Below are 22,661 nucleotides of genomic sequence, written 5' to 3'. Positions count from 1 at the left end.
CAAATTGGCTATCAGGAGATGACAGATGAAATGTACAGTCCTCAAGAAAATACCAGAGAAGACACTTAAGCCGCTACAGCCCCAGGCCAGTGAGTATTCAGCTGGGACGCGACCAGGGACCTTCCCGGTCTTTGGGTAAAGGAAAAATGGCTGAGGCTTGTAGGAGCTGAATACTCCCAACCATTCCAAGGGCAATGATTACGGGGAGGGATCTTACTCTTCACTGGTATGTTGCATGTAAATGTTAAATTATTTAGGAAACATGCTGTATGTGTCTGTGCTGCAGCAGCTGTGCTTTAGGGGCTGAATTATTTTACTACTTTCAGTTCTGAAACATGACAAATCATACGCACTGTCACTGCTCATCACAAGCTTTCTAACCACTTAATACATGCAGATTTTGCTAACATTTTTCGTTACAATTTTAGTAAAGGGAAACATCTGTTTCCCCCGCCTTAGAAAGTATACTGCATCTTCCAAGCTGCCACATGCCTTTGAAATTCCATGTTTAATCAACACCGTAATCTCTTCCACAAAAAACCACCAGCGCTCAGATAAGCAGCCTTACAACAACAACAACAATCCCCCCCTCATACCAGCATGAATGTTTTGACATTTCCAGTTTTCTAAAGAAAAGAGCAGTGTTGAAAAATCCACACCAAAACCAAGGATTTTGTTGATCACATAATGAAATAAATAGTACAAATTCTGGAATACAAAATTTATTTAAGTTTATAAAAGTCTTCAACATTGCAAATTCTGTCACAAAACAAACTGTACACAGATATTTTCATTAAGGTTTAGAATAATGATTATTACTGCCAGATCTCCCCAGACATACCATTTCAGCTCAGTAGCGTCAAGCGATCACGCACAGCTTCTTACCATCTTTTTCAAAACACATTAGTCTCACAAATGCCTTAGAGACTGATGGCTTTTGAAGAGTCAAATGTATTAGTGCAACCTCACTACTTAGTACAGGATGAAAGGTTCAGAAATGGAACCACCTATTAAACCATCAGCTCTCTTCCAAGCCCGACAGATTGTTCCCTCCTCGTGTTATCAATGGCTGGGTTACTATTGCCTGCAAGTGTCATGAAAAGCTTCAAGTGTTCGGAAATCCCTCCATGTGGGTGGCAGGCCATCCTGCAGAAACTTTCCGCAGCGCTGGCACGGAGCCTGGAACAGCTTTATGTAACTTCTTAACCAGGTCTAAAAGGAAAAGGGAGAGAAATTAAGAAAACTGGATACGGACGTTCCCCTTTGTCATCACTCTTGTCAAACAGTGATAGCAAGGACAGAGAATGTACTTTGGTGAGGCCCCGTGAGGTGCACAGTGGTTTTATAAACAGAAACATGCCGAAGATTACAAGGTCACTCTATAGCTGAATTCCCACTTTATTAATCGTCTTTTGCTTTTTTTAGTCACTTAAGCAAATTTGTTAATAGAAATTCATGCACTCTGAGCAGGAGGTATTTGCAGTTAGAGAATCATGACGGAAAGCAAGTATTGTAACACTGCTCATATTTTTACTGGAATGTAATTGTTCTTGATGGGTACCTTCTTCAACCAAATATTGGTTTCTCTTCCTATGATCATCTATCACACCCCTGCTGCAATCATACTGCAATGGTCTGAACTCTTCATAGCTGAAGATATAAGGACTTTCACAGCAAGCTAACTAACTTCCTCTCTAATGCGATTTTAAGATCAATACTCCTTGGTCATAAAAATACTGTACCATTTTAAATCTGATTACACTGATAAATATATATATATAAAGGCTACTGCTGAACAACACAGAGTAAGTTCAGGTGTTCCTAGGTAAAGTTCCTGCCTCTAAACTGGATTGTTCCCATCATCATACATAGCAATGGGCATTACATAACTCAATTCCCAACTCAAGGAGATACGCAACTAAAGAACACCTAGACCAGCAGATTTATACTGTGAAGGATGCACATGAATCTTGTCATTTAAAGTTCTATTGAATTACATCGATAAGAGAAAATTGTTCTCTGAAGAAGAGGTCAGCCGAGTTCATTGAAACAAATCCTTCCATCTTCATCAGAGCCTTCTCTATAGCAACCAAACCTTTGGCCGTCAATAACTCTCCTCCAAAAGAACTAGATCTCTGGGTTTAGCAGTAAATATGGGGACAAGGGCAACAGAACACAACAAGTAAATTGCTGTTATTTACTTCAGCTTGGATGGGCTTTGCTTGTACTACAGAGAAATCAAATTTTCTGAACTATAATACAAAAATAGGTAAATGAAGTTAAATTGTGCACTTGAGACATCTGTTGAAAGGAAAAAAAAAAAAAAAAAAAAAAGGCATTCTTCATTCCCAACAGAAAATTAGGGCTTCACTACATCCTGTCATGTGGATTGCACAACTGACATGTGAAAGGACCAACATATTGACGTTCATGGTGTACATCTGGTTTTGCTTTGTTAAAAGTTTTAGTAGTGTTTTATCAAATCAATAAGGCAGGTCCATGGCTTAAACAAACTACCCATTCTATTAAACATTCATTTTCAGAAACATGTTGAAACATGGATTTGATGAGTGAAGAGTTGCTTTCACCTTTCAAAACCTATTATTTTAAGAAGCACTCCAAGAGAAGAGACCTTTGCAAATCTCTCACTTTAGTGGCCTTTTTATTAAATAAACAAACCAGCACAGCAGGTAAGGGAGTCTGACTGATCTGAAATTACACAGTGGAAATTAAAGACATAAAAGACCAAATGCTACTGTACACACCTAAAGATTGTGAATGGCAAATTTAGATGTTTGTTTTTAAAAGTCTCAGTTACATTGCTCCAGGTGAAGGGGTAACGTAATGGAACTTAAGTGAAGGAAAAAGTCTGAAGAGCAGAGAAAACTCTCCCAAAAGCCTCCTTTGGAAGACTGCAGCAGACAGAACAGCAATAGTCTCCACTGCCAAAATTCATCTTGGTAGAAGGAATTCTGAATCATAATCAGAGAGTCAGAACAAGGTTTAACAGGGCTGCTTGTATTCAAGTTTATTTCACAAAATTCTAAATACAAGCAGAATTAAAGGTGATAAACTTAAATCTGCATATCAAGGTAGAGCAGTACTTGATTAATTTTACTCCGTAAGAAACCAGCAGAATACTTCAGTGAGCATTTCCTTGATTCCCCAAACCACCTGCTGTTGTGCTGGGCAAGTACATGCAATTCCTTAGGAACAACCTTGGGGCTGAAAGTGGATACAGCAAAATGGACTCTTTCCGATCACATTCCCCCCGCTCATCATACTCCAAATAACGCACATCACTTCCCATACCGGACAACCTGACAAGCAAGCTGCCTCAGCTGGAACACACTACCTGGGAGTTTCCTCTTACTGGGGAACTTCCAGTGGAGCAGACTTTCTACATATGGAACTCAACTCCTTGTGCAGTATGAACAGTGTGGAAGGGCTGGGCCATAGCAAAGATATTGGTTCAGAGAGTTTTTCCTACTGCCTTTGGAGATGACCCAGAGTAGCTTTGCAAATAGGAATCATCAAGCTAATACTGAGATCTCTGACAGAAGAACCGTATACAGCTCAGTCTTCCAACACCAATTATCCCAGGGTAATGAGAATGAGTTCTTCATCCTAGTCCAGGTATCAGATACAAAGAATTACAGTCTTTCTCTACTGCCTAGCTTCTTTAAAGCTGGGAAATTACAACTGCATCAGAACTGCCTAATGTCAATCACTGTAAGCATGCTGAAGTCTATCTGCAAAAATGTATTTTCCAATACACTTACCATGAAAGATCTGACTACCACATCTGGCATTTGAGGCAGCTGGTAGTGCAACAGAGCAGTGGTCGCATGATCCGTCACCTGTATCAGCCAAAAGGAGAATATACGCTTATTCATTCTGTATTTCAGGCCACGTAGTGTTAATCTGCAGGAAAACAGTATAAATTCCACGGGGAAGTAGCAAACCAAGGATTACATGACTGTGAAGATGTTCTCAAAATAATCTGGGCTAGTTTTTGACAGCTAGCTTCCATTCCCTCTGCCAACTTCGTACAAGAATCAGCTGAAGCAATCATGATAATTAACTTTGTATGCATACAGTAAAATCAAACGCACCTTTGGAAGTTCATAAACATGATAAAAGTTATAGTGTTGGTAAAAGAATCTAGACTGGTAGCTAATGTGAGCCAAGTGATGAGAAAGGTGTCCAGCTCTATGCTGCATGGAACAATACTGAACTAACATGCTTCACTTCCTACTTCGGACTACCAACTCAGCTATAAAAAGGAAAAAAACCCCATCTTCTGTACCATATAAAATAAAAACATCAATTGCAAATAATTTGCCTAACTTTCAAATGTCTACAGCATAACAGCAGAATCTGTGCTTCTGTGATTAAAATCCCATGTATTCTGTGAAATCATAAACAAGCAAAGTCACTAAACAAATCATGTCAGAGGAAAGTACTTTGGTTTTCTCTTTAAATGTTCCCATTTTTTCTTTGGTCTTTTTTTTTTTTTAGAGAATATATTCCCTTAATCTATGATGATTGACTCAACAAAAGAAAAAACATTGTCAATAATGTAGCTAAATTAAATAGTTATGGAAGACTAACTTATAAGAACAGAGGTTAAGACTTCAAAAAAGAAAAAAAAAAAACAAACCCTGAAGTTTTGGGTTTGGTCTGTTTTAGTGAAACCAAACCAAACCGAAAACCAAAACACGCCCCCCCCCCACCCGATAAAATACCCTGAATTGAAACTGTGTCTTTACTAGAAAAAGGAGTACACTCTCTCCATTTTTTAATGGGAAAACTTAAAATATTTAATTCTTGTAGTCCTATTTCAGGTTGCTTACGTTGAACAAACAGGAATTGAGCTCTCAGTTTCATTTCCTCTGAAAACAGGAATCAATTAATATGATTATGGTGTATAAATACTTGCATTAGTAAAAGATTTCTGATAGAAAACTTTCTAATTTCCCAGAGCCATAACAATATCTTACATCTGGGAATTACAGCTAGACAGAATACATATAAAATGTGTATTTATAATAACAAGAATTAAAAAAAAAAAAAAAAAATCAGGAAGACCAACCAATGCTTTGATAGGGTTTTTTTGCTGGTGTTTTTGGTTTGGGGTTTGTTTTTTTTTTTTAAGATTCTGGAAGGGGGCAGTTTCTGACAGCTGTGATACAATTCACTAACAGTATGCAGCCTGTCGGCTCCCTAAGTTACTAGCACAGTCAACAGCTTACTTTTCTCAGAAGTTCTAGGCTGAATGCAGAAATTCTTGGCAAAATTCTTTGGGCTGGACTATGAAAGAACTCAAGACAACACAACCACGACAGGTCTTTCACATCTTATAACTTGTAAATCTATCAACAGTCCTCATCAGTAATATCAAAGCATCCAACAAACTACATGGTTGTCTAGTTAGTGATTAAATTGTATCTTCTAGTTTTAACATGGAGAATTAGCACTCTTCTCAGGGTTTGTCTATATACTATAGCAAACTTTGAGTAAGATGAAGTGTGAACTGAAATTACAACTACTATTTCCAGCTAACTCCACTTGGTCCTGATTTGTAGTTAGTCTAATTCAGCAATGTGAATTGTGCTGAAACACTCAAACTTTCACTGGTGGAAGAGAGGCTCATGCTTGAAGCTATTCAGGGAGGTGAATCTGTAAAAGATATATTCCTGAATAAATCCATGTATAGACAGGCTCTAATTCACACCATACAAACTTCCTCCGCAGAACACTACATCAAATTAGTCTGTCCTACACTGAATCCAGTTTTAAGTTACACTACAGTTTTAGAAACAGATTCTGCTCCCCATCATTCATGCACAACTAACTCCAAAAGCAGCTCCATTCAACGTGAATAAGGACATGCGATTCTGACATTTGGAAAGGAAAACTTTTGGGAACACGCACATTCTGGTGAGTTTGCAAAAATATCACAAAATGGACCTCAGCCTGCTTAAGCCATTTATATGTTACCATATAAAAAAAAATTAGAAATAATGTGATTAACAGTGCATTAATAACACAGCACAACTCAAATCAGTCATTTAAGCATCTCATGTAGCGTTCAGAAATGACTGTAACCCAAGCCCTACTAGCTATGTGAATTTTTTTCTTTTAAGATAGTGCTTTTATAGGATAGTACCAGACATGTCAAAGAATAGAAAGTTCTGAAGATATTTATGAGCAGCCGCTCTCCTTCTGCTGTATCTCTACTTCTAACAAACTGGGTTGGTTTTTTTTTTGTTTTTTGTTTTTTGTTTTTTTTCCCTGAACAACAAAGTTTTTTTCTCTTGGCACTGAAGAAAGTTGCTTAAAAAAAAATACTGCTATTAACAAATTTAAATTGACTGGCCACTTTAGCAAAGTTGCACATATGCTGTTGCTATTGTAATGTAAAGCTAATGAGATTCCACAGGGAGATAAAAGCCATCCCAGCATTGCTAGAACACTAATAATGTTTTCTGAACAAAAAGGAGGCGATTTCCACCATAAGCAAGTGCAGATAAAGTGATTCCAAGAAGATCAAAGTGGGTGTCAAATCTGAGGAAGAGAAGTAGGGGAATGCCCCCCCCCCCCCCAACCCAGCAAAGAACATGATATCAAACAAGAGAAAAGACCTGGACAAATGATAAACTGGCCAATGCATGGGAATGAAGGAAGAATTACACCCCCCCAGGTTAACAGAGATGATGAGAGAAAACACAAACCAGCCAAGATTAAAAAAGAGGAAAAAAAAAAAAAGAAAAAAAAAGGCGGAGGGGAGATCAATACCCAGCTTTACTAATGGCAATACGATTTCACACCAAAGCAAAGCAAAACAAACTGCATATGCCCCAGCTCACTTAAGGGACACACTTTTTCTTCCAGCCAAGTTGGAATCACAAACTAATTTATTCTGGGTGTAGGATGACATTTTGTACATTTCAGGGTTTTATTTTATTAACTTCACTTTTATTGCTCTACCTTACCTACTGCTATCAAAGTTATCAGTCACTTTCTAATTTCTCTACCTCTTTCTATACAGCAACATATTCAGAAGAGCACACATTGATTGGGATAGCTGTTGCTCTGGACCTTGAGATAGATTTTTCAAGAGATCTTGCAGAAAAGCTCAATATTTCACAATTCATATATTGAAAAGCGCTTGGAATTTTTGTTCAAAAAAAAAAAAAAAAAAAGGCAAGACAAGGCAATCTCCTGAAGCACAATTTTGCTAAATAAAATAGCTATTGTTTAACTAAGCACTTTGAGACAGAGCAAAAGAGACTTCAGTAACATGGGGAAAAAAAAATTCTGGCAGTGACTCACTTTGAACAAGAAAACTTCCCTTCTTGTTAATAGTTAATTATATCGCCTGAGATTTTTTTTTTCTCCTTTTCACTTCCAAATTCAAGTTGACCATAACCACGTACTACTAAAATGCATCTCTGCTCCCTTGTCTAGGGCACTGCATACACCAGGAATGCAAAACAGACTTGATACTGGATCAAACCTAATCTTCATCGTGACTCTGTGCAAATTAAATCCTACGTACTTGTCGCTTTTGGTGAACAACCAGGCCCCAGCAAGTGAGCAGGGCTGTCTGGGTACCAGCCTGCTGCAAGAAACGACCTGCTGAGCCCACACGGTTGCTCTGCTCTGCAGCAGAGTGGGGAGACCTGGACTCCCGACTTCCCTCTCGCCGCCGACGGCTCAGCTTGTCTGCTGGGTAAAGTTATAAATAGCTCATGAGACCAAGACCCAGCGATGAGCAGAAAACAAAATCCCTGTTATTTGTCTCAACCGAGCCAACACCAGTCATTTCTAGAGCATTTCTGTACCCACTTGATAGTACTGCTCTGCTGAAATGTGCTTTCCAAAGTGACATATCCAAAAAAAGGCATTATTGGGCCTTGATGACAATTTTTAGTCACATAGCATCCCAAAGCTGAAAAGTCATTAAAAAAAAAAAAAAATAAAAGCATTCTACAATTCACAGTTTGAGAAAGCTAAACAAGTGCTTCCTCTAACTGGAATAAGAAGCACAAAAACAAAGGCCTATGGTATAGTTTTGCTCCACCATAGACTAGGTATGTTCCATAGATGTATGAACCTACACCTGGCATAAACACGAAAACATAAAAATACAAATGTCACATGACTAAATTACACAAACTGTCTCTCTCTTCTAGTATTTTATCTCACCGCCAGTAAATATGCTTTTCAAAAGTAGGTGTAAAACTTCCTTTAAGAGTCATAACTTTCCTTGCCACTTACTTATTGGTTTATTCCCTCAAGTATGGCACCGACAACTCCATCTAATATAAAGGGATTCTCTAAATCCCCTGTAAGGTTTTTAATTCTTTTTTTAAACCCTGCTAAGTTCATGGCCTTAACAGTAGCCTCTAGCAATGAGTTCTGGAGGATGATCACAGCACTAAAAGAAAAAGAAAAAAAAAAAGGAAAGTTATTTTATTAGTGTTTAGACCTTTTATAGTGTGGAAAAACTGCATGAGTGCCTCTGTTCATTTCCAAGGATTGTCATTACTCAATCTTCTCTCCAGGACCACGTTTGAGTCTCTCTGGAGGAAATCTGGTGCAGAGAACCTGGTGCCCGAGAGGCGCTCGGAAGGATGATGGATGGTACCTCTACGAACAGGCACTGATGAACTCCACAGAAATCCTTTACACACCCTTCCCCGCTCCCAATTCAGTAAAGCACTACCAGACTTTTCTGAAGCGTAGGATTTATCACTTGTTTTCAGAGCTCACAGAGTGTTTAGGTTTTTATTTCGTTTGTTCTGCTTATTTGGACTGGGTCATAGAGATTTTATTTCACCTAAGGAGGTCTTTGAACAGCACCAAGTACTGATCATGCACAGGAGCAATCATGCAGGTGACCCTGGAACAGTCCGTCTCCTCTCCTTGAACAGACATCATCAATAGCCCAGTATTTGTCTCATGCATGCATTCATCCCGCATGTGATTTTATTCTGAGATTATTGACAAGAATACATCTTCATACATTACAATACTTATGTGCCCTTGTAGTGGTGAAAATTGTGCTCCCGAGTTCTATCACTTTGGGATTACACCGCTCACAAAGAGCTGGATAGGCACAAACAGCTTCTCAAAGTTTAGGTTAAAACGTGCTTTGGGAGGAAGCATATCAAGCCAAAACAAGAACAGTTTGTGGCATGCTGAAATTGACAGACCATTTAGGTGAAAATAAGAACGGGACTCCAAGATCAGAATGACATACACGGGTTTAAGTCCTATGCATGTGACTTGAACAGCCAGACTGATCATATTACACAGCAAAACCAGCTATGCTGCTCTTAACTAAGCAGCTTGATAAATGAAACAGTTCATGTTTGACACCACCTCCCATTTTGATCCACTCACAGCAGATCCACTATTCTATATTTTTGCCTCTTTTTTGAATGCAAAGCTATGAATATTGCACCAATCTCTACAATACATATTTTTCTAATCCTCTACACAATGACCTGGCATATTATGCAGCCCTCATGTACACTCTTCTTCCCATCAAGATTTAAGCCCCGAAATATTTCCTTATTTCCTGTTTTGTTCCTCCTCTTGCACTAGTGGATCAAGAGATGCAAGGTGTTAAAATAAGGAGGTTTAAGATCAAAACAGTTGCCGCTCCTGTGGAGTTTAAATGTCAGACCAACATGGAAGTCTGAAAAACCTTTTCTCTGCTCCTCATGCTTTTGCCCTTTCAGCCTTCCCTCTCTTATTTCCCAGGTCCATTCTCTGAATCTAACCCTGCTGGTGGATTCAATGCCTATAAAGCTTATTCACCCCAGGACCAGATTCAAGGAGTCTCCAGGGAACTTAGAAAACGACTGTACACTTTAACAGTAATGGGCCCTCCGGGAGCCGTCCCCCATCAAATTATACACACTTGGGTATCCTGCCTAATAAGGAGAGAGAAAAGGCTTGCTGACACAGCCAACGTTTGCAAACAAAGAGTCAGGACAAATTTAGCTTCGTTTGACAGGGTTGAATTGAAGATCAGAGGTCTCTGGTCCTTAACCTAGAAAGTCATGCTGCAACCCTGAGAGAATTTGACAAGCCTGCAGCTACCCCAGACAGGTATCTTGTGAGCTCCAGATGTTGTTATAATATCACTGAAGACAGAGTTTGAGAATTTGGTCCAGCTTTTAAAGAGAAACGGCCCTGCCCTTCATAGGGATGACTGATTTTACAGCGTTAAAGGCGGCAGAGCTGAAAGGGCTACCCAGCCTCCTCGGTGGGAGCGGTTACTCATCCGTATTTTCCCTTCTCAGCACAGCACTTCCACATCGCCATGAGAAACACATTTCAAGAACATTCAGATGTGCTCTGACACATTTACTGATGATTTTTTAATGGCACGAAAACATTTGTTCTAAAGATCCTGCGGTACAGATCCTACACTAGTAAGAGAGTTTAATAGTTTCTCTAACACTATTTTATCTATTTCCTTCATTTTGCTACTGCTAAATCACTAGTCCTGTGTCCTGGTTTCAGCTGGGATAGAGTTAATTTTCTTCCTAGTAGCTGGTACAGTGCTCTGTTTTGAGTTCAGTATGCGAAGAATGTTGATAACACTGATGTTTTCAGCTGTTGCTAAGTAATGTTTAGACTAAGTCAAGGAATTTTCAGCTTCTCAAGCCCAGCCAGTGAGAAAGCTGGAGGGGCACAAGAAGTTGGCACAGGACACAGCCAGGGCAGCTGACCCAAACTGGCCAACGGGGCATTCCATACCATGGGACGTCATGCCCAGTATATAAACTGGGGGGAGTCGGCCTGGGAGGGATCGCCGCCTGGGGACTAACTGGGTGTCGATCGGTGGGTGGTGAGCAATTGCACTGTGCATCATTTGTACATTCCAATCCTTTTATTATTACTGTTGTCATTTTATTAGTATTACCATTATTAGTTCCTTCCTTTCTGTTCTATTAAACTGTTCTTATCTCAACCCACGAGTTTTACTTCTTTTCCCAATTTTCTCCCCCATCCCACTGGCTGGGGGGGGAGCGAGTGAGCAGCTGTGTGGTGCTTAGTTGCTGGCTGGGGTCAAACCACGACATCCTGAGTATTATAAACGGATACAAGTGCAGCTTCAGAGAATAAAGAGAAAATCAAACAAAGCACTACAGAGACAAAACTTACTATGCTGAACCACAGCATTTTCTATCATCTGTTTGAAAACCTGACTTAGGTCCTAGCCTTAACTTCTTTAACTATCAGCTCAATAGTACAGAATCTATTGATTAGAAAGTACCATCACCTCGCATTTTTATCACATTTTTCATGCAAGAATCTGAGAGCACTATGCAACCAATTCAGCAATAGCTCTTGTGAAGTCAGCAAGTATTACCCCAGCCTAAGGGATACAGAAAACCGATCCAAAGAGAGGTTAAGTTGCCCAAGGTAACACAGTGACAGAGCTGGGAACAAAATGCATAAAAACACTATTAAAAAAATGCAGGCAGCTGTTCAACTGGTTACAGGCAACCCTTTCTCCTGCAGTCTTTTCTTTCTGGTTGTTGGGGGGTTTTTGTTGGTTTTTTTTGTTGTTTTGTTTTTGTTTTTGTTTTTTTTTTAAGGAATACCAAACGTATTATTATTTACCAAGAGAGAACTGGACAACAGGAACTTAATATTCAGGTCACATTATACTATTTTAGAGAATTAGGAAGAGAATAAAGATTCTTATTTATTCATAATGCAGCCACCCAAGCAGCAGTAAGAGGGGCATTTCATGTTTCCTCACATTCCCTTCCTTTCACTTTTGGTCTGAAGGCCAACACCTGGACCTCAAGAGAAATTTACTCTACGTATTTATGCTCCCCAAGTCCTTAACTTTGACTCCTAAGCAAACCTGTACATGTACTCTGCTCTGTTACCTTGCATATAGGCAATTAATATTATATAATCAAATCACCAAATTTGTTATCATTTAGCACAAATGATGGCAATATGATCTAACCTTCCAAGATATTCTAAACCAAAACATCCAGGAAGGCAACCTTATGCCCAAATGAGCTTAGAACCTAACACACATATGGGGAAATTGAGATGGTGCACTTAATTACAGAACCTTAAATGTACTCCACTGCAAAAGTTACTTAAAAGCATACTCACAAACAAGTTACTAAGATTTACGCTGGTTTACTTCCTACTATATTACCCTACGTGACACTAAATATTTTTGGGGAGTGAGAAAAAAAGGAAGAATATTTAATCCACTAATCCCTGGGGTAAAGAATCAACTACAGCAAAATTTTGCTTTAATGCTAGGCAGAGAGGGAGAGCAACCAATCTCCCCAAAAGCAGTTCTTTGATCTCTAGCAGGTTAATACCACAGGTCAAACATCTTCCCTTCTGACTGCATCTGAAATCTTGGAAGGAAGATGCACAAATACAGCCAATATGCCATACTTTTGACCCTGGTTTTATGCCCTTTTGAGTCCCTGACCCCTATTTGTTACACAAACTACAGAAGTAGATGAAAGGAAGCTAGCACGCTAGCTGGAGACTCAAGCTCCTTGAACTGTGGCTTGAAGGTAAGGAAACCGGAATTTAAACCCAGATCAATCTGAACTTACAGCATTTTGACAAGAGGCTTTCAAAGAGAAATCTTCTCTTCCCTGCCTGGAAAATAGCGAGGTATAGATCCTTTTGAAATACACTTTAACCTTCTTAGTAGTTTTATACTTACTGCTCCCATTCTCTCATCGGTCTTTTCTTACTTTCTGGAATGGCATTAATTTCAGTTAAGTTATTCCTTTTGCTTACACCAACATGGGAAGAGAAGCAGGCAAAATAACATCATGGAATAAATTTCCAAACTCATTTTGGAAAGTGAGTTCTACTGATTTATTAAACTCAAGCCCTCAGGAGAGGGGTGCAACCAAAAACAATGAAAACAACAAAACAAAATCCAAATGAACCTGAAACAGTCCTTTCTCCCCCAAAAGATATTAACTAAAAAAAGTGTGCTTGAAGATTCCTCATGAAATTTTAAGGCTAGAGTAGTATAATCTCCAATTTCCTATTCCAAACCATGAACTGGAACTATGATGGGAAATAAATCCAAATTAAGTAACAGCAGAAGTGATCTCCTTTTCTACTCACAGTTTTCTATTGTTACAGATTATTGTTTGTTATTTGCAAGTTGTGATGACAAAGAAATACATTCTGAATTATTTTACTTAAGGGCCTAGATATTTAAAATAAATTCCGCATATCTCCTATACACATTAGGTAGAGAGAAATGATGAGACTTACCTTCTGAAAAACTTGATAGTTGGATTTAGACCATATATCAAGCTACAGGAGGGGGAGGGGAAAAAAAAAAAAAAAAAAAGAGTTATATATTACCACACATAAAGAAGCAGCTTTACAGAGAAAAAGAAGCTAAGCAGCTGTTCAAATTAAAAGAACAGGCAAATGGATCTATGGAGACATATTTCTCAGTTCACTATTTTGAACCACTGCCTTTACCTGTTGCAATCCAAGAAAGGGAATTAATGATATAAGATTTCCTTTGTATTGCAATGGAGAATGAACATAGTTCATCACAGTTTCAAAGAAAAAAAAAAAAAATACATATATATATACACAAGACCTGTTGAATTAATGTGTTCTCTTTACAAACAGCAAAATCTTCATTTGTATGCAAATATTAATCAGCTTCAGTCTGTTCCTAAAATGAGGGCATTTTTACTAAGTTTATGCTTGTCTTGTGTCTGAATAAGTGATTCAGTTACAAACGACACACGGAACGTTTAGCTGAATTAATCCAAAACACTGGTCTACTGGGGCTAAATAAAACATCCCTTAGGAAACTGCATTTACATTTGCAGACAAAAATCACACTAAAAGAGACTGAAGGTTGTAGATAACTGCACACATCCATGATGTAAACATGTGCTCAGCGATGTACAAACTAAAAGAACAAAATTGAAACCAGTTTTATTAGCCCTGGAACCCAGAAGGTAAGGCTGTCCTTATTAAACAACCAAATGGTTCACATGTTAAACAATTTCAACTGACATGCTAATGCTTTTTCAGCCCAGCCCTGTGGAATATCTTGTACTCTGTCAAGGAAAAGCAGCAGGGAAAAACAAGAGAAATTTCCATCAATCCCAGATTTGCAAATCACTTTTTTTCTACAGATCCCATTGTACTTAACAATTCCATATGCATAAAACTTGTCACAGGAAAGGTGCCTGATGCAGCATTAACCTCAGGAATCTTAGTCTAGACAGAAGAAAATAATTTTTTCAGTTAATTTATGAAGCAGGGGTAGCTCCTCTAGTGCTTGGTAACATGGTTGACACATGTTTTCCCACAATGGGGGTTTATCTCCTTTACTATAAGGTACAATTGATTATTTTAATTCTGTCTTATATGCCCGTAAGTCCTAGCTGAAATTACAAGTCTTTTAAAAGGCACAAAAAGAGTCTGAAATGAAGGAAGTCATATGAAGTGAGTAAAACACACTAGAGGGGGGGTGAAGGAGGAGAAGGGGACAGACGCTGAACCCAAGTAATTAACTCACGTTGCTAAAAATGTTCAGAATGCTAAAAGTTCCCATTCTTTTAAGAGTAACACTGTTAAGTGGCCCACTTCTAAATACTGGTACAGAAGCGACTCTTGAATCCCCAATTCTCAGTCTGGACAGGACGGGATGTTAAAGACTTTAAATATCACTTCAGGATAGATGTTTCATGGCTTAGTATCGCTGACCTTGCCGTGAGACAAAAGGCAGCTGATGTCTCAATGCCTTCTCCAGGTTAGATGAAGACAGAAGTACCCTGAGGCATGTACCTACAAACCTTTTTACATTTACTGGCTCTTACGGTAGGATCAAGAACCTGTGTGAACACCAACAACACTCATATGCTAGAGTCCACAAGCAACGGTTCAGCCCGGACTTGGACCTGAGCTTGATTTACACTGTAATAACAGACCTGTGCCTGTTGGGAAGGAATCATTGCATTTCCGTATTAGAAAAGTCTACATTTGAAAATAAAAAAAATAATGCATATTTTAAAAAAGCTATTTTCATGTAATTTAAGGCTTTCTTTGACTGCAGAGTTGGAATGCATATATGGTTTTGCTAATCTCTAGTGATCAAACCAAGTATGTGATCTTCTCTAGTTAGATTTAAGATTTGAAAAAAAAAAATCCACTTCAGATGCTGCATTAAGATGAATCCAACAGGTTCTGAATGTTCATTAGTTGGCATGAAGACTGAAGAGCTGAAAAAGTAATGAATGTCTGTCTTACAGACATGATGTTATCCAAGAAAAAAAAAAAAAAAAAAAAAAAAAAAAAAAAAAAGAACACAAAACCCCCAAACCACATGCATACATCCTAAATGACTGCCCACCTTTCCCCCTGAAACAGAGGATTAAGGCAGAGGCGGATTAAAGAATGCATCGTTATAGGTCTATTATTCTTCAACTTTTCACTTTCAATCAAGACACACATTTGTAACTAAAAAACTGCTGAAAGCACAATTTCAGGGCATCCTCTGCATGTGAATTAAACCGGGACTTTTTTTCCCAATGCCCCACTCTCCCCACCCACCCCCAGCATAAGTAACAAGAGGCCATTTTCTGAAGGTCGTCTGAACGATTTCAAAGGCGATAACAAATCAGAATGTTCCCTGCATCTAATATCAAACAGGTCCAGTGCCAACACTTATTAGAGAAATCGGATTCAACCCCCCCTTCACCGAAACACACACACATCCAGCTTTGAAGTGGAAAGAACGCAGGGATCAGAAATTACCCGAGAGACAGCTCTGCCTGTCTTTGAAGCTTTCCTTTGATACTACTATTTCTTTTCCTCTCTTACCCTAGGAGGCTAAAAGCTGCCTTTTCTTATTGATATGGGGTAATTAATGAAGCCGTAGCATTAACATAACCCAAGTTCCTTAACATGATAATTCAACAGAGACACTTACGTTTCTTTAGTTAAGATTAACGGATGCAAAAATAGGAATTTGGCTAGGCAGCAATGTTAAGTACCCACTCTAAATACGCCCTGTCAAGGTGGTTCTTGGTGTCGCATCCAAAGAAAAGCACAGTATTATTATGCCAAAAAATCCCAATAGGTTTTTATTTTTATTGGCAGACTAGAGGTACTAATGGCTCAGCTGACAACAAGCGTGCCCTGCAAGGGTGAGCTGCATAGCTTCATTTATTCAGGAATCAGGACAACACTATTAATTAATTACTATCCGTGGTTAAATTCCAGTGCACAATGAGTATGTCAAAGTTTGAAATTAAGGGTGGCACGGTGCCATCACTAAAACCACAGGGCTAATTTAAATGCATCAGGTTGTGTTAGACACAATGGGTTAGTACAGTAAGCAAGAGAGACTGCAGAGCAATCAGCGTACAGAACCCACGACGTGACAGAGGCTGCCAGATCTCACCTATTGTTTTTGCAAAGCATCACCAAAAACGTCTAAGTTATGCAGCTGGCAACTTGGCAAAGACGTATTCTGCAGGGTTTATGAATAATTCACAAGAGAAGTACATGAAGCACTTAAGAAATGCAACGATTCTTCGTCTGTATAAGCAAAGTTTGAAAATAAAACTCCAGAACGTAGTGTCTTATTTTACTCGCTGCAAGCTGAAGAAGTCTATTTTTTCACCTTAATTTTGAAAGTATTTCAATCTGTAAGAGGGAGTACCCAATTTAACTAGACTTCGGTACAGCAGAAACCACGTGAAGCTTCCACATAAGTACCTGTCAACCTACACAGCACAACGTACAAGCACACAGCAAGCTGAAGCAGCCTGGATAATGCAATGTCAGCTTTCCTGTGTAACTGCTAGTATGCCACCATGCACAGTCCCACAACTATGAGAAACACCCATATTTGTTTTTTTCTCAACTTGCCTGACTAATGGACCAGAAGACTATCAACGCCTCTGCTGTTTGCATTCATCTCTTCCCTTTTTCTTCCCAGTAATGCAAAATTTGCTGAAACACTTGTACTTTCAGAGATAAATGATGACTCCCCTGATCTGCAAGCAAATTGTTGGCCTGTTCTGTGCAGAGCCTGTTTTTCACTTATTGTCTGTGTGATCATTCGAGTCTCCCAATGATGGCCATTTCTTTTGCTGAATACTGTTAAATATGTTTTGTTGCCCCAAACCCTGCTGTACTTGGAGAAAGCCCCCCTCTGAATTTCACTTTTGTTACTTGAAGGACCTTCTGACATGTGCTGTTGGGAGGATGACTCAACAGACCCTCATTCAGCTATTTAAGTGTAAAGAAGCACAATGACTTATCCAGTGTCCCTTCTTCAATGTGGCTTACAGAAAAGACAGGAGCTTCAGAACTGCCATACTGTATGTACTGTATGATACCACCTAGTATCATAGAATACATATGCTAACCCCCAAATCAGCAATTACTGTGCAAACTGCTCACTGGAAAAACAATCACCTCCCACTGTGATCCTGAGGGTTCTCTGTATTTTTGTTATTTAATAAAGATGATACTCGCTGATCTCCTTTTTCATACTCTTCTGTGTCTCCTCTGAATGCTAGAGCATTTTTCCCCTCTATCAGGCTAGAAACTGAGAAGCTAGAATAGTACGGTGAAACCTCACTGGAGTACTTTCCCCACAGCATCTGTTGTGACAGAGAAGGAATTGGAATGGACTATGTTTGCAATTGACTGTAATCGCTCATTCCCAGCAGGCACAATAAGTAAAGCGAATCATTGCAAGAGCACAATCTTATTCTTATTCTCCAATTACCAGTGTAGTTAATTAGTGAGAAAGAGGGAGCTCACTGTTTGTCAATATGTGCTCCAGTTGGCAAAACTAGCAAGCTACGCATTTATTCAATCTTCCAAGCCAAATTTACTCATTATTTAAGTGGCTGCAACTCCAATTCTACTTAAGTCGAATGAAATGTTCCTATTTATACCTAAAGCGCAGACCTTCAGGTTTGCGAAAGCCCTGGGATGGTCCAACGGAATAGCAAACTGCCACGTAAAGGTCACAGGTTCGTGCAGCCTCGTGGGAGCAGACACATAACCTGGCTTTGGACACAGAAAGCTAAATCGGTAGAAAACAGACTCCCCTGCAGACTGGCTTAAAGCAAGAAAACAAGCCAGGTGTTAGCACCAAAGCTCTGGAGAAGCCGAACTGCTCCCCACTGACAGCAGACAAAGGTTAGTGCCCCGCACCCAAAGCTGGCCTTGGTGAGTCCCGCTCTCCCCCTCCCAGCAAACGATGACAGCGAAATGGTATGCGGCCCTCAAGAGAGTTAACCTTGAGCTAAACAGAAGCCCAATGCCAGATGCTGAGTTTCAGAAAGGAACTCTTTTACTTAGCTTTTCAGCACATATAGCATTATTGTATTTCAAGGGAGCTTCAGAGGAAACCGGATTCATCAGAGAAAATGAGCACACCCAAATGAAGTGTGACACAGGAATCCATCAAGCACTGTCAGTGCTCTTTACGCAGACTATTATTTCACTTCTGAGCAGAACTTGGGGTGAAGAAGGGCTGGTGCTCTAAGTCTGTATTTATATGCTAATATACAGGGGAGTATAGTGCAGCTGCTTCTGTGGCAAAGTGGTATTTAAACCTGCATATTTGAATAATGCAAATCAAAATCAGGCAATTTTTATTTTACTACTTCTTAGGCCAATCCCCCGCCCTTCGAGTGAGAATCTCTCACCTGGGAAATACAGCTGTACTGTTTCCTTCAGCAGATCAGCTCCTGGCCTTTTCTAGAGAACAGAGGTTCAGACTCAGAGCTGCTGAACTCTGGGTCAGTACACAATGTGCTTCTGTGTGCTAAAACACAGTTATCACTTTTGAAAGGAAGAAAAGTCTCAACTCATTATAACATGGCCTATGGGTGCCAAGTACTCATCTTGATATAATGAACTTTTTATTTTAATAGGTTTCATAATCAGAAAAGAAAGCTCCAGAGAGAAAATGTTAAAGATGGAGGTATTTAGTACTGTTACTGGCAAAGGAGAGTCCTGGCGCATGTCTCGGTAAGAGAGACCATTCCACCCTGAAAAGAGAAACAAGCTGAGCTGAAGGCCGTCAGGTCCCGTTAACATCTTCTGATGCGCTAAAGAGAGCCATATGGAGTGTGTTGCAGTCAGACGAAATTTGAGGGTTCAAGCAGGGTGAATTGTTCGTAAGACAAATCACTTGTGGAAACAGGTAACGCTTTAATAGCTGCTGTTCAAGATGTGCTACTACTGACAAGAAAATTACTGAGGACTACCTACCAATGATTCACACAGTTGCGTTTATCAAGTTGAGCACAAAACTAGCCCAAGATTTCCCAATGGCTCTCAGAAGAGAAATCTGAACCGTGGGCTATTGATGTGCCTCTACACTGAAAAAATGTTTTCTCAGTAGACACTATTAATGAGGCAACTGGGGTCTAAGGTGATAAATTAGAAATTCAAGCAAGGGCTTCAGAGCTTAGAAAGAAGTCAGACATTTGGGTATGAAAAAACCCAAGCAAAGCATGATAAATTTAAACCTGAGCATTTTGCAAAACATCCACAGAGTCTTTTGACAGTTTTATGTTTCTAGCATACTCGTGATGGGATTCCTGTTCTCTGTCATTTAAATACCAGGTAAAAATAAAATTTAATGTTGCTGGATATACAACAACCTACCTTGCCATCTTCGGTATAGACATTTTCATTGTACCCTTTTACTATTGTCCGGTCAATGAAGAGGCTCCGCATCACCACTATCACTTTTAACACTTTTCCTAAGGTAACCTGTGAAAAACAGGAGGACAAAAACAAGCTGAAGGAGAGTTGATGGTGTCTGAATTCACAAGACCATCAAGTTAACAGCCTAAGTTGATGTAATTTCAGTTTTCAATATTTTATAGACAGACCAAAATAAAAGATCTAAAACCACTGTGTGTGTTATGAGGAAGAGATAGACTATAAAGTGCAGAACAAACAAACATTCATTTGCAACTGAAAATGTATGAATTCACAGAATTCCCTTGACACTGCCAAGCAACACTCTCAATTTTATTAACACCACAACTCAATAACTTGTCAAAAACAATGAGCAAATGTGATTATTTTCAATGTATTTGATACTCTCCAATATAAGTCCACTTAGAGAAAAATAATTTGAAAGAAGAATCAGACTCTTCTCATGCTAGCTTTTAAAAGCACGCCATGAGTTTAATGGTCAACACTTTAGGCCCAATAAAAATGTAAAATTATTTAAAAGGAAACTACAGCTAAAAAGTAAAAATGTTACATTTTGAGAAGCTTGATTTTCTTCTGGGAAAGCCGTAAAGTCTAAAGAATAAAACTGGTATCATGGAAAATATATAGGGTCAGTCAGAGTATAACAACAGAAATAAGCCTAAACTATATTATTGACAAGAATGCAATAATGAAGGCATTTTAATCTAAAAATCAATTTACATTTCAAAGATGAACTTGCACTTCCATATTATTAAGATGCGTGTCTAACGATAATTCTTTGTGTTTTGTTATACAGAGATTATTACAGAGTTTTTCTTCATCCACAAAAGCATAAAACTGTGATAAAAAAAGAAACAATTAGTTCATTTTAATATTTCCCAACCAGCAGTGGCTCATTTTCCATTGTCTGTGCTCCAACATGTTGTCCAGTATAGATTAACACACACTAGAACAATTGTGTTTTTACTGCTAACCTCAGCAAACAGATCCAAAGAAATCAGTCAATATGCATCTTTATTGATTTGTTACATGTTTTTCCTTTTTAACTCCTGCTAATGACTCCTACTTACCACCTTGTTTCAACACAAGTAACCTCAACCTGATGCTGACTAACTAAGAGACTAACAGGCAAATCAACTCTGAAGTGCCAAGATGCTTTTCCCCACAAGAAGGAAGACAGAAAATCTGTCAGAAAGACTCCATCTCAAAGCTGATGCAGGGACATGCTCCTGAAGGAGTGTTAGGAGGGGAAATGGTGGTAGGACTGGGGTAACAATACAGGACTTTGCAGAACAGTTGCCCAAACTACTCTAAATGCTGCTTATTATATCACTATATAGCAGGACAGAGTTACAAATCCTGAAAAGAACTGATGACAATTCTTTGGCATGGGACATGGAGAAAGCAACTCTAGGAGAGAAGACTCTGAAGAATAGGGAAGAACAAGTTGACAGCAAGAGAGAGGACAGGGAAACGAGACGGGAAAAAACAGTCAATGATAGACTTCAAGAAGACAGGCTGCTAGGCATAATTTTGCAAGAACACGAAGAGGAAAAGCAGGTCAGAAGAATGGGCAATTTTTTGAAGAAAAACGTTACAGGCTGAAGTAGGGTAACTTATACCAAGGCCCGACTTACGCACATACCATGAATAGCTTTTTCTGGTTCCTACCTTCTTACAATAGGTTGGGATTTTCTGAACGTATATGGAACTGCCTAGTGTTCTCAGGCAACTATATCATGGTATCAGGTACTGTAAATTTGGGTCTAAATGTAGTATCTTGCTGGGATACTCTGTAATAAGATCTAGTTGGGCTGCAAATAAAGTAAACTGGCAGAGCTATTTTAGCACTTAGCACTGTATCAACTAAGTTAAATAAAAAGTCATGACCCAGAGGTGCCTTCATCTATAATGCTGATCATCTACTGGAATCAGAAAGACAGTTTTGTCGTAACTAAGATAAGCAAATGGAGTCACTTTGGAAAACAGTTGTCAGTACATTTAGAGTTAACAGTTTTTTATTTGTTTTTCTGCCTTAGTAAGACCAGCACTTCGCTAGGATATAGGTCTACTGAGAGAACTGACTCTTATAACTTCACACTAGGCATCAACCACACAGTAAAATTAAAAGGAGGAAAAGAAGAAATTCTAAACAAAAAGAAAAGAAACCTTCTTAATGGAAGAGCAAAAAGGCTGCCCTACAAAAACCCAGACCCCGCTTTACGTATAATGTTTTCTATCTCCATTGCCTTCACACACTTCAGCGGATGCTCACTTCTTTCCTCTTCCCTTACGTCCTGCATTCATGATATCTCACATTGCTGCCAGGTAAAAAAAAAATTGGATGAAGTTGATCTGAAGCCTGTGTGGGATGTTCCTGAAAATCCTCAGAGTGAACAGTAGAATGTAACAAGCTGAAAAATCCCATGTTTGGCACGCCAGCTTGCTTGAATATGCTTATTGCTGGCCTCAAACCTCCCCAGAAGATTTACCTGCACAAATGCTTTCAAAATGCTTCTGCATTAGCTCATTGCCTTTTCCCAGGTCATCTGTTTTCATGCCCTTCCAATGATTCACTCTACACTTTCAGAATCCATCACAGCTACCCAGACTCCAGCTATCATCCACCATGCAATACTCAAAAGGTCCAATTCTGCAGACTGGTCTGGGACAGTAGCCTCGATCACCCACTTGCTTGAATGTCGAACAAGCAGGGTTACTCTGTCTCCCACATGTGTAAGGAGCTGTGTAAACCCATCCTTAGACTGTGAGCTCCCTGAGGAAGGCACTACTTTTGCAATCTCAACTTAGACAATAAGTTAGTGCAAGGGGGTCCCCTCCAAGAGTAGGGGCATCCAGGCATCGTGGTAATACAAATGAATGATAGAATA

The 22,661-nt window shown here is 39.2% G+C and overlaps 1 protein-coding gene across 2 annotated transcripts in view; it reads right to left on the bottom strand.

The window, feature by feature from the left end:
* Window positions 1-714: 714 nt before the first annotated feature.
* The window catches only part of MED27 (mediator complex subunit 27), a 95,980-nt gene continuing 74,033 nt past the window's right edge, over window positions 715-22,661 (bottom strand). The window contains exons 5-8 of one of the 2 annotated variants that reach the window (XM_010570885.1): window positions 19,711-19,818; window positions 13,312-13,353; window positions 3,783-3,860; window positions 715-1,212 (exon numbers count right to left, since the gene is read on the bottom strand). In XM_010570885.1, coding sequence (XP_010569187.1) covers window positions 1,078-1,212; window positions 3,783-3,860; window positions 13,312-13,353; window positions 19,711-19,818 — 363 coding nt within the window. In that variant the 3' untranslated portion in view covers window positions 715-1,077. The remainder of the gene's footprint in view (window positions 1,213-3,782; window positions 3,861-13,311; window positions 13,354-19,710; window positions 19,819-22,661) is intronic. The other variant, XM_010570886.1, reaches the window with a different exon arrangement.

This window comes from Haliaeetus leucocephalus, unplaced genomic scaffold (genome assembly GCF_000737465.1).
Source record: "Haliaeetus leucocephalus isolate CR32 unplaced genomic scaffold, Haliaeetus_leucocephalus-4.0 Scaffold306, whole genome shotgun sequence".
Taxonomy (NCBI): domain Eukaryota; kingdom Metazoa; phylum Chordata; class Aves; order Accipitriformes; family Accipitridae; genus Haliaeetus; species Haliaeetus leucocephalus.
This window is presented reverse-complemented; position numbering and strand designations above follow the sequence as displayed.